The following is a 15,239-nucleotide window of genomic DNA, read 5'->3' as shown; positions in this document are numbered from 1 at the left end:
TAAATAAAGTTCTTCATACCATACTGTTACTTTCTGTGAAACAAGACCGAAACTGGCTGTAGAAAAACTATTATATCATATTATTCAAGCGCTGTGTGATTTTACAGTAATTTTCTAGGGTTTAGAGGTCTATGACCTTCAGTTAACGCAAAAAATTCAAGAATCAAAAATATATTCTGCGAGTACTCCTTTGAAGTGGGACATCCAAGCCCCGAACAGATAAAAGACGCACCAGTTGGCGCATAACAGCAGACAGATCCGAGATGATGTTCAGGTGGGTCAGCATGACTCCCTTGGGGTTGCCCGTTGTGCCACTTGTGTAGCATACAGTGGCCAGGTCAGTTGTGTGCGGCGGCTTTATAAAATTAGGACAAAGAGAAAAGGACATGCACTGAAGCAATCGAAGAGCACTGCTAAAATTAGGGCACGTGGCACCAGAAAAAACTTGCACAAGGCATGTTAGACCTGCATAAAGACCCATGGGTAGAAATCTTTGAACAGATGACAGTAAGTTGCAGCACATTAAGTTGCAGAGTGACAAAAGAGTGACAATTTGCACAAAACTTTTTGCCTTTGTCACTCAGAACAGCAAATTACTATCACTTGCACAAAGTTTCTTGCACAAAGATATAATTCCTCATCACGAGCCTATTTCCTTCTCCGAAATCTTCTCCCAGTGAACTTCAATTACCCCTGTCTTGTGTCAACTATCCATCCTACGCCTGCAAATTTCTCATTCCACAGATAAAATTAACCACTGGTAAATGCTTTATGCAAGCATCCCCAGCACTGCACATGTGGCTTGAAGAACCACGACATCAGGAATTGAGACCAGGAGACCAAATGTTATATGGCATGCATATTCAATACAATGATGCACAATACCGTACAGATTCATGTAAAGGTCAAAAAAATTTTTTTTTCATAATTTTGACTAGGTGTTAGGTTTACACGGGACTCAACCTTTTCGTCAAAATGGTGCCAGCGCAGCCTGCGACTACTGCACATCCCGGATCCACGAATGTACCGCATGTTGAATCGGAGGTCGACGCGCAGCTCTTACCATTTAGTACAAGCACATGGAAGTGCGCTGCGTGCAAAAATTCGCCGATGCACATGTGTGACATCAGGCACTGGATGCGATTGCGTCTCTGGTTGCACATTTTTTTCCCCACACTTTGGGCTGCCAAGTTGAAAGTGCAGACCTTTCATGGGTTGAATGGCCCTTACTCGAGTATATACGGTATTTCATGAAATGCTCGAAAAAAATATTCGCAATATTTCACAGCTCATGATCAATTGTAAAACTCATTTTGTAAGGGTTTTCAAAATATCTGGAACAAGGAAAGTGACAATACGTATAATACCGCTGCAGTGAAGTCAAGCTGCACAGTAAATTCCATGAATGTCTTACCAAAGGATGCCTGAAGTTCTTCTCTCCAAGTTCCTGAGAAAGAAGAAACATTTCAGTAAAAGAAAATCACCAAGTGTGTTCTCCAACACATGAGAATATACAACACTAACCCAGAAGCACAAAGCAAATCTGAGAGTAGGTCAACTTTACTGGTGTCATATACTTGCACTGTGGTCATTAGGCTATCACTGGTGGACATGTCAAATTGCTCTGTGCAGATGAAAAGCTACCACTGATGAATGGACCAAGTTATTAACACAACATCAACTCGGTAACGGTTATTTCAAATGTGGGCACACTTATTCACTTATTCCATGACGGGCATTGAAAAATTTGATGGTGATGGTGCTCAATGCCTACAGAAAGTGCAATGCAAAGCCAAGTATTTACCATGCTGAAAACAGCTAAGAAACATGCAACCATTTACCAACATTTGTTCCAAGCTCTGTCACACATATTACACATGCAGCATTTACAATAAGGAACATAATCAAGAATATATTTTATAAATGTGTAAGCAGTCACAGCCATAAAGTATGCCCCATAAGCTATTTAAACAGTCACTGTTAATTAAAACGTCCCCTTGGAAGATGAATTATCATTTATGGAATATTGTTATTGTTAACCAATATCCACAGATTTTGCTTCTCCCCAAGATTTACCAATCTTAAGGCTAGTATGCCTCTTTATGAAGGAAAGTTCAAATTAATATCCTGAAGTTTTTCAGACTAATTGAAACAGTAAGGCTTACCTCCAGCTCTGAAAATTTCATAAGCATGACATTTGCCTTCCTGGCCTTTTCCTTAATTTCTTCCGAGACATCTTTGATGACAATTATCCTTTTTAGCTTGGGTGTAAGTTCTGCCTGCCTTAGAAGGCACTCCACTTTCTCTTGAGTATCACAGACAACTGTCTCAATGTCAGCTGGAAACAAATGCAGGGACATGAAGAAGTGGCACCACACAAGATTGAAATCAAAGGTGTGAACCTATGATACTTCACGTTTCAAAAATTTGTGCAGTGAAAAGGAAACATTAAAGAATGAAGCCAATTTCACTCTTAATTTGCATATCAATCAGAGCTGATCGACATTGTTAGCACTAATATGGCATACGAACAGCAGCTGAAGTTGCTTTGTTGCTACAGCAACTAAGCCAGTCTTGAATTTTGCTAGCTTGGCTTTTGTTCATGCACATTAATGAAAGCAACCTTGGTGTGCCAAGCTAATGTGCACTTCCCTCTGGGCTGTCTTCTTGTGAGTCAAATAATCAACTAGCCATGTTGCTGCTTTTCTTTTTTCATCTCACTTCAGTCAATTTAAAAGCAATCAGACATGCAACAACATATTGAACTTTTTGTATTCGTCAAATGCACAAAAATATGCAAGGGTACCACAAATAATCACACAAGACAATGTACGATGCATGTTTTCATTATCAACTTCTTTATTCCTCCCAAAGCCACCCCTCTTTTCTTTCTACAATCTTCTTTAGATCACTTGAAAAGCAACAGAAAGTGTTTTTTGCTAAGTGAACAGAAATGCACAAACAATAGCAAAAATGGTTAGTGCTTCCTTTGCCCTACTCCTATTGGTGCTGATATGATTTCTGCCAGGTGAGGTGGGTCTTCACTGCAAAAATCAGGAGGTGGCAACGAAGGCAGGCAATGTGATGATGGAAAAAACATAGAAAAGAATGTATTCACTTCATTGGTATATGGCTGTGACTCTATCCGAGTTTCGAGCGGTTCTGCCCCACATGGGGACCAGGACGGCCTTAAATAACCCCTTGCGGTCTTGTGCTAGTCAATGTCTCCTTGGGAAACTTGGGGAACTTGTGGAAGTGTCAGTGCCTTTGTCAGGTGGTGAAGTCAGCGACCTCTTCCCCTTCATGTCTTCTCCTTTGAGTCCTCCCCTTGGTGTCTGCTCAGGGCTTAGAGGGGTGACGCTTTTTCGGGGGAGAAGACAATTATCTCCACATAGAAAAGCACGCAGGAACTTTTCCCACACTTGCGAGGTTGAACACCCGGCTACTCATAACAGCCTTTTCAGGGTTGAAGGAAATCATCTCGTCATAGGAAAGCATGCTGGAATGTTTCTCCCATTTGGGAGGCCGATCCTAACAGTGCTTTCCCAGATCGGCAGAAAACATGGAACTTCAAATCATTGTTTATGAAAACCTTAGCCTCTGCATATATACTCCTGCAGAAAATCATGCAACTAAAGGAACACAAATGACTCTGAATAAAGTAACTTTTCCAGAAAGCAAGATGTGCTTTCAAAAACAAAACAAAAAACTAGTATCCTCAATTGTGGCGTACCTTGGTTAATGATGAATGCACAGGCAGCAGCTCCAAGTGTGTCATACAAAGGAACAATGATCATCGAGAAATAGTAGCAGGCTTGTTCTGTGACAATCCACTGCAGGTGCAACAATAAAGAACGCAAAGGTTTCTCACCGATTCTTTACAGCAGACAATGCAATGATACTGCATCAGTACTTCAATGGCTACAATTAAGCAGTGAGAAGCAATACAATGTTGGGCTTTAAGAACTTACCTCAACACAATTCTGAGTGTAGAGACCAATGAATGTTTGCTGTCCAGGCTTCTCCCCTAGTTTCACAAGGCCACAGGCAATGCACTTTATCCTCTCCAACACCTGTGAAGTTAAGAAATAGCTTGAAGATAAGCTGAATCAAGAATCAACACATCTCAGGCACATTATTCTCATCACTGCCACACAAGCTAACAAAGCCTCCAATGTGCGCCATACACACCTGATTGTAATGAATCCACTTGTATTCTCCCGATCCGGGATCTCTCCACCCCATGCAAGGGCCATTATCTAGGAAGGAGGCAAGTACATTGTAGCTTCAATGCATCAATAAGTCGAGACTGCCTCATAGGCTTTCCAAGCCACTTGCCAAAAGGCTGCCATTATTTACAAAATTTCTGGTCACCATCAAATTGACTCAAACTAGGAATCTAGTGTAACTGAGGAAAGGACATGAATAATAACAGAAAAATGTGTGATTGATTATTTTCATATAGTCAACAAGCTCAGTTTGTTGGTAAATCTTGTTCTATTTTTTTTTTCTATGAATTCATCCAGACAGTTTATTTTGTTTACAGGATTCTAAAGGCATTTATTAGGAAATGCTTATGAAACTACCACTGAATGGTGCAACATTTTTTTTTTTAAAGTCAGTAATGCACTTTGTCCCTGCTACACAAAATAATGGGCACATGAACGGTTTCAGAGCGCTGTTTATACAGCCCAAGTTGGCTAGTCAATGTGTTGATTCATTATATGCAGAATATCTTAGTGCCAAAAAGTTTACACCATACCTGCATAAAACAAGACACAGCACACTCAAGGCACATACTGAATGAACGTAAGTTCAAAAAGCACTATTTTTTACCCCTTAACCTTGAACTCAGTCAGCTTTAAATGGAAAGGATTTACTCAACGTGTGCTTAGCAAAGTTCTGGCAAAAGAGACTGCACTGAGAAACTTCACAGCCTCTAGTAAAAATTATTTTAATGAATATTTGGTTGCTAGAAGTATATGACGCAAATTTATATGTAGAAATTTATCAGTTTCTTCATCACTTCTTTTTTGTGTAATATTGGAAGGGTCTATAACACCCAAAAGGAAGTGGTAATTGAGTATCAAGACTCAATATAAGAGTATAAGAGTATGATGCAGTATTGTTCAAATAGTCAATATATAACGAAATAATGGATATAACAAAGTAAGTGAAATTCCCCTTGAAATCTCCATAGAGATCTATTTGTTTAAAACCTTGTTTTAATGAAGTAAAAGAGCATCCTGCTAATGAATAACAAAGCAGATTTGTCTCCGAAACCCAAAAAAATCAGATCCTTGCAAGTACTCTATATCTCATTCTGTGGGTTTGGCCCACATTCGGTGCAGAAGTACAAAACTCCTGCGTCTTGGTGTTGATAGGCGTCGAGCAACACAGGTATTCCTCACCACTGTGTGTAGTTGCGTGTAAGCAGCAGGCATGGCAGCAGCTCATTATCACCATTGCACTTCCATCTCTTACTGCGGCACCCTGCAGGCCATGGAGAAAGAAGTGCGATGGCAATAGTAAGCCACTGCTTGCACTTGGCAGTGTGAAAGGCCGGTGCAGCCACTTCTCTGTCTCAGTGTGGCATGCCGCACAGGCTGGTGCAGCTAGGCATGGCCTCCAAGATCACATCGGCACCAGTGCAATCTCTGAGGCCACAGGTCAGCCAAGCCAAACTGACATAGCGAGGTTTGTTTGCCTCCTCATTAGCACAGTGGAGCCATGTACAAGTGGTAGATTAGCCTGGATCAGCTATGTAGTTGATGCACCATGTTTTCATCACGTATGTGGCCATGCAGCGGCTCTGTGCGCCTCAAAGCTATCTTATTCTATGCCTGTTTGAAGTTGTGTACCCCATTTGGAATATATTGCAGTGAAGGGGAATAACAGACTTAATAATGGATAAGTAATTTTGGCTCCCACCTCAACTTTGTTATAACGACGTTTTACTGCAGTTTCGCTTCCAACTACTCAGCAAAAGGCATAGATTTGGACATCGGTAGCCAAGAAAGCAGTGTAACGAAAGGACAAGCAAGCAAAGCTGAAGCATACACATTACCACAGCCAAGAAAACACCTTAACTAATGCACAGTTCAGGTAAATGGCAGTTTTAAGCTTTTATAGTCACCCCTACAATGAAACAATAAAATTTTCAAACTATCATGAACAGTGCACAACACTGTTCAAATGAACAGTGAAGTGCAAAGACTACTTACTGGAGACCCTGGCACCCCTGTACATGACATCGAATAATGTCCTGCAGTCTTCATAAAGGTACTCTATGTGCTTCCCATCTGGACATAGCCTTGATGTCCTGATCCGTTCCAGCCCCTGTTAAAAAGGAAAGAAAAAAAGGCAACATTAAGTAAATCTGCTTAAAAGAGAGCTCTGTTGTACTTCAAGAATGCCTCCACTATAAAGGCACCACATATGAGCAGAGCTATTTCTAAACAGGCTATTATGTCATTCCTCTCTTCCCTTTCAACTAGCACCTTCAAAAGAGCCCAAGCTGAAGCACTGCCCACCACAGCCACACACCCTTTATTCTCCCTTCGCTATTTTCATGGTAATGACTCCTTTTCAGCAATAAATTTGTTCTTGTCCTGGCTGCCAGGATGGGCATACAGCAGGCACATATGTCACAGCAATGTGCTGAGGGAAACATTAAAAGGAGGAGATAGTGTCTAATTTGTGTGCAGAGCACCGGTATACCTATGGTCATCTACCCTTTTTACCTGAAAAGTTTTTTCAGGCTTCTGTGAGACTGAAAAAGATTACAGTTCTCCACTCGGTTTATTTCTTTGGGGTTATGTGAAAGATCATGATTACACAATCGAGACGGACGTCACATTAGCTCAAGACAAGGATAATGGATGTCTGCCATGGAATTCGAGTGTCGGTAATCAAGAAAGCCACTGAAGATGTGATAAAGCGGACCCAGTACTGCTTAGCCGCAGAAGAGCTATTCGAACACGTACTCTAGGCAGCAGCTGGTGTTCAACGGTGCTTACGAATTCATAGATAATAAGGGCACACTGAAATCTGATGTTTCTTTTTTTTTTTTTTTGTGCAGGCGTCCCGATTACCGATTCGGCTAACTTAGAAGTGGCTATTTACTTTCTTGAACACGTCGGTTTTGCCTTCTCTCACCAGGTGGGTCGCTTCCTGGTCTGTTTATTGTGCTTTTATTTTACACCAGAAACCTGTTCTTGCAGCACGTATGCAGTCTCATGAAAACTAAAACCATCACTTTAATTTGGCTGTTGTCCGAAGCAAGTTTCTGGCACGAAATATAGCTGCGCACGCACTCTCTCGATGCGGTGCGAGCAAAGCCGAGATTTTCAAACATGCCACTCCTATTATATCACTTTGCACGTTTCGTGCGTGGTCAGAGCGGCACTTTGGCCACATTATCAAGTGGCTTTTCTAATCAATGTGATCAGTCAGCCTTGAGAGATGGATAATAAGTGTGACGTAGAGAGGAAGGAATAGCTGTAAAGCCGTGAAACCTGCTGTTGGTGCTCCTTCTGTACCACTATCAAGGTGAATCGCTCTGTCTTCGGCTTTGCAACAGGCAATGCAGTTGCTTTCAATCAGCTTATTTGAGGGTGCTGCTTTATAATGCGGGTGGGAGCGTAGTAACATGGTATCTTTCATATTTCGTGAGGCTTGTATGCCAGTCGGAAAAAATTGCACGCAATTAGTCCGTCGCTGAAAGCACAGCAGTTAGATGTCATTTGGGGGTGCCTGGGGGTCCCTACAAATGCCTCATTGACACGCTGATAATTAGGACAGTACTTCTCAAATTAGATAATTAATTGCAATTTTCTAATTAAATTGCAGGAACGAAATAATTACTGGCGGCTACTCCACTGCAGTGGAAACAATATGCACTAGGTTTTCTTCGAGTAATGCAACTGCTCTTTTTTTTAAGTCTTGGTGCATGATAGTTGGGGCACTATGTATAATACACTCAGTAACAGAAATGAGGCCAAGCCGGACTCACTCGAAAACAGAATCAACAGGAGTAATGCACAGGAGTGCTTATACTCGGACTCACTGAAAAAGAAAAAAAAAAAGACAGAGAGGCTGCAGTTTTGCCGGAAAGGAGAAGCAGTATTAGTGATAGCAAAGTATACAATGGTTAAACGAAGGAAGATTACACCACCTAGAGATGCCAGATTCTTGGTGGTGGGAGAGGATGCAAGCTCTGAAATTGAACTGTCTCCTACTATGAGGTCTTGTGGATTCTCATACAAGCCTGTCATTTCAGTGAACAATTCTTCTAGGTCACACAAAGTTTTGTTAAGTGCAAGAAATATATATATATATATGGGGTTCGGAAAAATGAAAACTTTCCACCTATGGATTGCGCTATGCTAAAACGCACCAGTACTGTTACGCACCGGCCAAGAGCCGGCTATCTACATATGCTCCCTACACTTTGAGTCGTAAACTCATTTCAAACGTATGCAGCACATGCGCAGTTTATAACTTAATTCCCACAGGCTACACAGTGATGCGTACAGAAGAATCTGCTGCATGCGATCCGCTAGGGCTATAGCGCCTGGCGACTAAGAAGCCCTTGGCGATACCGCCGAAGAGAGCGTCAATTACCGCGGACAAGCTGCACACCATTCACACCGCTCCCCCCCCCCCCCCCCCCCCAATGACGAGCGAGAACACCAGCTAAGAAAGAAAGAGTGAGAAAGACCAAACAAAGGCGAGCTCATCAAATCCGGCACACACTGACCGTGAGTAACCTGCTCTGGTTGTCCAGGCTGACCATGGGCTCGATGGGGTTCGAGGAGCGGCCAAACATGTAGGTAAGCCCAAGCGCCGCCGCCGCTCCCGCCGCTGCTACCACGCCGTGCACGCCACCCACGTACGACAGGTATTCGCTCATCCCGAATAGGGACGGTCCTGCAACAGACGCGGGGCATGCGCAGGATCAGCAATCATTCACAGCATGTCCCAGCCGGGCGGCATGTATGGCGCGGCTATACCAACCTATCTAGTGCTTTGGCCGAGCACTGCGTGTCCATCGGTTACTCGTGTCAACCGCTACCATTATTCTTTTTTAACATTTTTATTCCATACGTCAGGTCAGCAACTGCAGTCCACTACGTCGTGCTCGACATTGTCACGTCAGTGAAAGGCGCAGCCTTCGAATATATATATATATATACATAAAAATAGAAATAAAAGATATAATGAAAGAAGGAAAGAAAGAAAACGAAAAAAGGAAGAAAGTGGTGTGAAGTTTCGTGGAAAATGCTCTTTCTGTGTCACAACTCCGCGTGCCTACGCTCATTGTGGAACACTCAAGGATGGCAAAGAGTCCTATATATTCCCTTTCTTCTCGTTCATTACATTACAAGGGTCTCGAATCCAGCAACATTGATGCCTTAAGGTAGCATGTGTGGGTTTATTGACCATTGCCGGCAGCCAAATAAGATCATGCACTCGTGACGCCTGTGGCAGAAAGGATATGAGGGTTGCAATGTGGGCTTGTTGGTAATGCATCTTCAAGGGGTGTACAGTAGCGCGATTAAAAGACGAGACAAAAAGAAGACACACAGGGACACACACAGTACTATGTGTGTCCCTGCGTGTCTTCTTTTGTCCCGTGTTTTAATCGCGCTACCGTACACCCCTTGAAGCAGAAAGGATGTTCCACATCCGCCACCAAGGCTTGTGAGTGGTGGCGCTGGCTAACACTCCCAGGGTTAGTTGTAGTAAAACATAAATACCCCAGAAACTGGATGGGAAAACGGCGCTGTGATAGTTCAATTGGCAAGAGCATCCATCGCGTAATGCGGAGACATGGGTTCGTGTCGCACCTGCGGCCAGTTGTTTTTTCATCCACTTTCATTTCCATTAATTTGTCATTTTTGTAATTCAATTAGTAAGTAAAAGTAACCTCCCCTATGTTGTCCTTGGTCTCTTTGTTGACTTTTTATGATATGAGTAATAAAAATTGGGCGCCTTGGTTCCCTTTCTTTTCATTCATAACATTACAAGGGTCTCAAATCTGGCAATGCTGATGCCTTCACGTAGCATGTGTGGGTTGATTGACCAGTTGCTTAAATAAGATAACATACTATGTGCATGCGTGTGTGTGTGCATGTGTGTGTGTATATATATATATATATATAGAAAGAGAGAGGGGGGGGGGGCTCCGGCAACGATTTTTTTTATTGTGGCGAACTAACACAGCTCGTGTCGCAGAAAATCCAGGGTCCGGCGTCAGACGTCGCACTGGCAAAACGATTTTCGAGCCACACATACCCAGGTCGTTCATATGATGCAAGAAATTCAATGAACTAATTGAACTTCTCAAGCTACACACTACCTACAGGCATGATAGCTCTTGGATTGTAATTTGAACTTACAAGCAATCGTAATTATGTTACGCGAAAACACAAACAAACCCTTTTTCCAGTGTTTCTACAAAGCATAGACCGGAGACGGCGTCCGCCATTTGCGCACGCCGGCGAGTCTCAGTCCACGGAGCAGGGCACCCGCTTTCTTCGCAGACTTCCAGATGGCGCTCGCCTCCGCCGCATCGCGCAAGAGCTTGGTGGTGCAGCCCACCGCCCCGTTCCAAAGGGGACGCTCATAACATCCATCCATCGCGGCCGCTGCCAGAGGCCGCGCTTCGACCAGAAAGCCCGCCTGCGTGCATAGCGTTCGCCGCGAGCGTTTCTCGGCAGATATGACGGTTACATACGCTGCAGTTGCCGGGAAGCGTGAGAAACACTAAGGACTCTTTGAATGCTATCGCGTTACACTTTTAAAGACGAATCCTCCAAATTCTACAGCTTTCGCTAGAATACAGATTCCATGCACTTCGCGGGAGCCACTGAAAGGACAACGTTACGTGAAAATGATGCGGCGTTTCTTCCACGCCTAAAACGAAATGTATTTTCCTCAATATCTTTCAAAAAAAAATCACCGGCGATTACGATACTCCCTAATGCTAAATTTGAGCGCAGCTGTATACGTAGTTTCATTTCGCGATATATTGGCTGGCGCGGACAATCTGTCTCGTGCGGCAACTTGTAAATGGAGCGAAGTGTGGTGCGACGTAATGCCTCACTAATCGAGAGATCGCGAGAGGAAGCACGTGGGTGACGCGTGGACCACGCTAAGAAAAGTTAACACCCTTTGGAGTGCCCCTTCTGCCACATAACGATAATCGTCATCTGCCTTGATGTGTTTCCTTTCTTTAACGCTTCGAGCTTGGTACTTTCCAGTAATGAATGACATGCGCGTTATCAGCATGATAGCATTCCCGACAGGAAAGTAACGAGCGCGACGATTTCAAGAAAGGAAACGCATCAAGGCAGATGACGATTATCGTTGTGTGGCAGAAGGGGCACTCCAAAGGGTGTAAACTTTTCTTAGAGTGGACGCGATTCACAGCAGCCGCTGCAAACAACCTCAGCTCATGCAGCGCTTTGTTTCCATACGGACGACGCGCATTACTCTGGCGCCATTTCGTAGCCATCGGCGCCACAAAGCCCCTCTTATAGTGTTCTAGTAAACTGTGCCGCTCTTGCGCGACACTACGCTGTCCTTCTCACGCTTTCGCCGTGCCCTCCTCCTACACTCTTTTCATCCCCCACTGCGCACCGCGTTCGCTCTCATCTTTCGCTGTGCTCGTTCGCTCGGTTACGAGGTAAGACGCCGATGCAGGAACGGGCGCCTAAGAGGTGCGCTCTAAAAGAAACACACGCCAGTTTACAACATACGCGCGTTTTACAGCGATGCTGTTGCAGGGAGTTCCGCAACGGTTTTCCTGTGGCGGTGAAGCGGTGCGGTCCATATCAAATATATATGCAATGCAGAGTGTGTCGGAGCCCCTAATTTGCTTGGAAACGTAGTAATGAATAATTATAAAATATAAGTTACCTTGCATATACCTCATCTGAATAGACAACTTATGTGCGCGGCTTTTTTTTAACTAGTAATCCATTATTTTTTTTTCTCGCGTTGCGTTTTCCGGCTTCACGTTGGAGGACAGCTTATGCTTATGCTGTGGAGGCAGTCACTAAAAGAACAGCCCCTAAAGGAATTTAGCTTAAACGTAATTATTAGTGATTGTAAAGTAACGGTTAAAGCCTTGCTATAACTCACCGGAATACACAGCTCCTTTGCGCGGGTTTTTCAGCTAGTATAATAGGCAATTGTTTCTTTTCACGTCGCATTTTGCTGTCTCCACGTTCAAGGCCAGTTTTTTTTCCTCTTCCCCTCATAAGAGTTTGCATGGCTTGCGGCGGTGAAAGCTGATTGCGTCGCGTGGTCCAGCAACGCTGCCTGAGTGGGAGCCCTGAAGCGGCCCTATGACGATCGAGGGCGTCGGTTATAAATCATCTTACGAACCGCCAACAAACATACCACGCTTAGTACAATTCCAAAGAGGGTAAGAAGTCGCTTATACAGCTCCGCTGTCCGTGATGTATCTGTCGCTGAGATTGGCCTATATCTGCCAAGAAATTTCATGACGCGAGTCTCCGTCAGAGAAGGTCGCCTGCTAAAATTGCATGTAACTAAAACATGCTATACTATTATCGCTTATATCTTTGCAACTGTACTATCCGCGCGCCTTACTCTGGCATCATTGCGTAGAGGAAAGAGGCCATTACTGGATTATGCACGTGTCGTATGCACAGATGGCACCGTTGTCGGGCCATGCATGACGCAATCGGAGCTAGGTTTGGCCTCTTGTTCGGCGTTCGGAAATTCTCGGTAGTACTAAGCGTACAAAAATAACCTTATTTTAGTACAATCTAGTAGTACGTTTGTCGCTCCGTGCGAGAGCGGCCGCGTTTGAGGAAGCTGACTCAGCCATAGTATTAACTATAATCCATCAAACTCAACTCTCTGCTCATCAGGAGTTACAAGGCTTACAAGTGTGCAATTTGTTGCAGAACTTTCGTGCTTGCTCGTCTACGTACCAGTGCGGCTGCATCCCTGATACAGCCTATCGGATTTTTTATATATATGAAGCGCTTCAAGTGTGGCTCTATAAACACATGGAGCGCAACGAACGAACGGCTAGAACATGTGCGCGTTAAAAAAGAGTACACGGTGGCACACATCTGACGTCAAGGCAGCGGAGGCAGGGGGCAGTTACGACGCCAGTTCAGCCAAGTGAAACGTGTATACGAAAACGCGCGCCGCTGCAGGCGAACCGACAGAGCGTCAGATGCGACACCCCCCGCGACGCTCAAGGCGGAAGCGCCGCCGCCCGCAGTCAAACCGTGACGCGTGTGCGTCGAGCGCCTAGTGAGGTTTGCTCCGATTAGAGGGAGAAAAATACTATTTCCAGCGACACGTGTGCACCAGGGCGGAGCAATGTCGTGACGTAGGCACTGTCAGGCCTCCGGAAACTAAGCGTGCGCGCTTCTCAACTCATGGCATGAGGCCGTGGCCTCTCATGCCATGTGTCTCGAATTTCCGAGTAACTTTTACAGCACTCGCGTTCAGCAAAGCGCACTTTGCTACCAGGAGCTATTACCACGAGCACTGTTTACAAAAAATGAACATAAGCGCTTCGCGAAGTGATGAAGCTTGGTAACATACTTCATGGCACGAGCAATGCAGCACAGCATTTGTACCAGGGGCAAAAGCGCGCGACAACGTACCTTTGAAATGAAATTTCAGCAATTACTATGTGGTGACCAAGGTGTATGCACTACGAGATCAAATTATCGGTCACGGTGGACGGATGTGAGCTAATCGAACTCTCACGCCTGGCTTCTTGTAAATTACATCACGATTAAAATTTATGTCGGCGTTTCAAGTGTTCTGGTTCCAAGATGCAGAACACAAAACGTAGCCGAGGGTCTCGCTTATTCTCGTATTGAGTGAGCAGAGACAAAGACGAAGCCGTGTATACTCTAGTTAGGCCCATGGCAAAGCGAGAGTGACCGATGACGAAAGTGTGCATAAGGCAAAGCATAAAGAGACACAAGATAGCTGCCCAGTGGAACCAAAGTCGGGATTCGAAGTCCGCGCATCTCTATGCTTGCTCAGACTAAAGGCATCCTACCGATGGCAGCAAAAAAAAACACTTACATTTGTTATTACAAAACGACTAACACGCACAAGGCGCGGCCAACAATACCACTTTGGAAAGACTAAATATTTCCGATACTCTTGCTTCAGGTATCCTCTACACTAAAGCCCACGATAAAGGCGCGGACATCTTACACGTAGCCCTATGGCTTTCCGCCAGATGCCTACCGCGAGATGGCAGAATCACAGGGCAATACCAAAGGCAGCGCACTCGTAACCAGAAGGTTTACGGCGCGAGGGCATCACACTCGTACGCCGGAACAAAATGAAACGCGCTCAACATCCGAGCTCACCATTGCCGCTGTACGAACGCAGGCGGACGGTCGGAAACTGCGGACTGGAAACGCTCTGTTTTAGAAACGGTGTATTACAAGAACTAAATGGAGGATACGTGCAGATTGCACGCCGGCTCACGGCAGCTATACTGATGGAGCACAGTGTACTTAAGAGTATGCCCTAAGAAGCCTTGATTGGGCGCCAATGATAAGAACGGCAACAAACCGCGCGAGAACGGGACATAAAGCGCAGCTGCCTTCAGCGTAGACGTATACGTCGCAAGCTGTGACGAATGCAGCTTTGCTGTAGGTCAACGTCAGTGCGTTTGGTTTGCACACGTGTGCTCATAGCGATGATCCATCGCGTCGCGCCACGCCGAGCGCGCTATTTCGCTCGATCCGAGTGAGCAGCTGCGAAGCCAATCAATTGAGCGCAAAGACGACGAGCGTATGTGCATAACACCGAGTGCGCGCGTCGCTGAAAAACAGAATCGTTCATCATCAGGTGCTTCGACTTCCACACGCGCGAGATGAACGGGGTAACTTCGATGTGCCATCCGTTTCGGAAGCTTTCAAATCACTGCGCGGGCGCGACCAGCGCTATGTAGTGAAAAGCGGGAACGAGTGCGCTTTCGCCGGGATTGCTTCGGAGTGCTGCTGGTGCTGCATGCAGATGCCCCATTGCACTTCTCCCGAGTCAGCTCTGGTCACGACTAGTGTCCCTGTATATGCGCCCAAATGCACATACAAAGGGGCACTAGTCACGGCTTGCCGCAGTGGATGTGGCGTTTTGCTATTCTGCATACTGAGTGCTCAATTCCGACCGCGGCAATGCAGAAACGGCCTTGTATTGACGTACCGGTGAAGAAA

General features: G+C 45.0%; 1 protein-coding gene across 9 annotated transcripts in view; it reads right to left on the bottom strand.

Annotated features, from left to right (window-relative positions):
• The window catches only part of LOC135909416 (long-chain-fatty-acid--CoA ligase 5), a 181,439-nt gene that overhangs the window by 56,755 nt on the left and 109,445 nt on the right, over positions 1-15,239 (bottom strand). For 8 of the 9 annotated variants that reach the window (XM_065441357.2, XM_065441359.2, XM_065441360.2 and 5 more), the window contains 8 exons: positions 8,762-8,931; positions 6,225-6,339; positions 4,192-4,259; positions 3,972-4,073; positions 3,734-3,833; positions 2,166-2,338; positions 1,415-1,447; positions 233-355 (listed from right to left, as the gene is read on the bottom strand). In XM_065441357.2, the coding sequence (XP_065297429.1) occupies positions 233-355; positions 1,415-1,447; positions 2,166-2,338; positions 3,734-3,833; positions 3,972-4,073; positions 4,192-4,259; positions 6,225-6,339; positions 8,762-8,931 (884 nt within the window). Of the gene's footprint in view, positions 1-232; positions 356-1,414; positions 1,448-2,165; positions 2,339-3,733; positions 3,834-3,971; positions 4,074-4,191; positions 4,260-6,224; positions 6,340-8,761; positions 8,932-14,387; positions 14,412-15,239 lie in introns of those variants that run through there. The other variant, XM_065441365.2, reaches the window with a different exon arrangement.

The sequence above is a fragment of the Dermacentor albipictus genome, chromosome 1 (assembly GCF_038994185.2).
Source record: "Dermacentor albipictus isolate Rhodes 1998 colony chromosome 1, USDA_Dalb.pri_finalv2, whole genome shotgun sequence".
Taxonomy (NCBI): domain Eukaryota; kingdom Metazoa; phylum Arthropoda; class Arachnida; order Ixodida; family Ixodidae; genus Dermacentor; species Dermacentor albipictus.
This window is presented reverse-complemented; position numbering and strand designations above follow the sequence as displayed.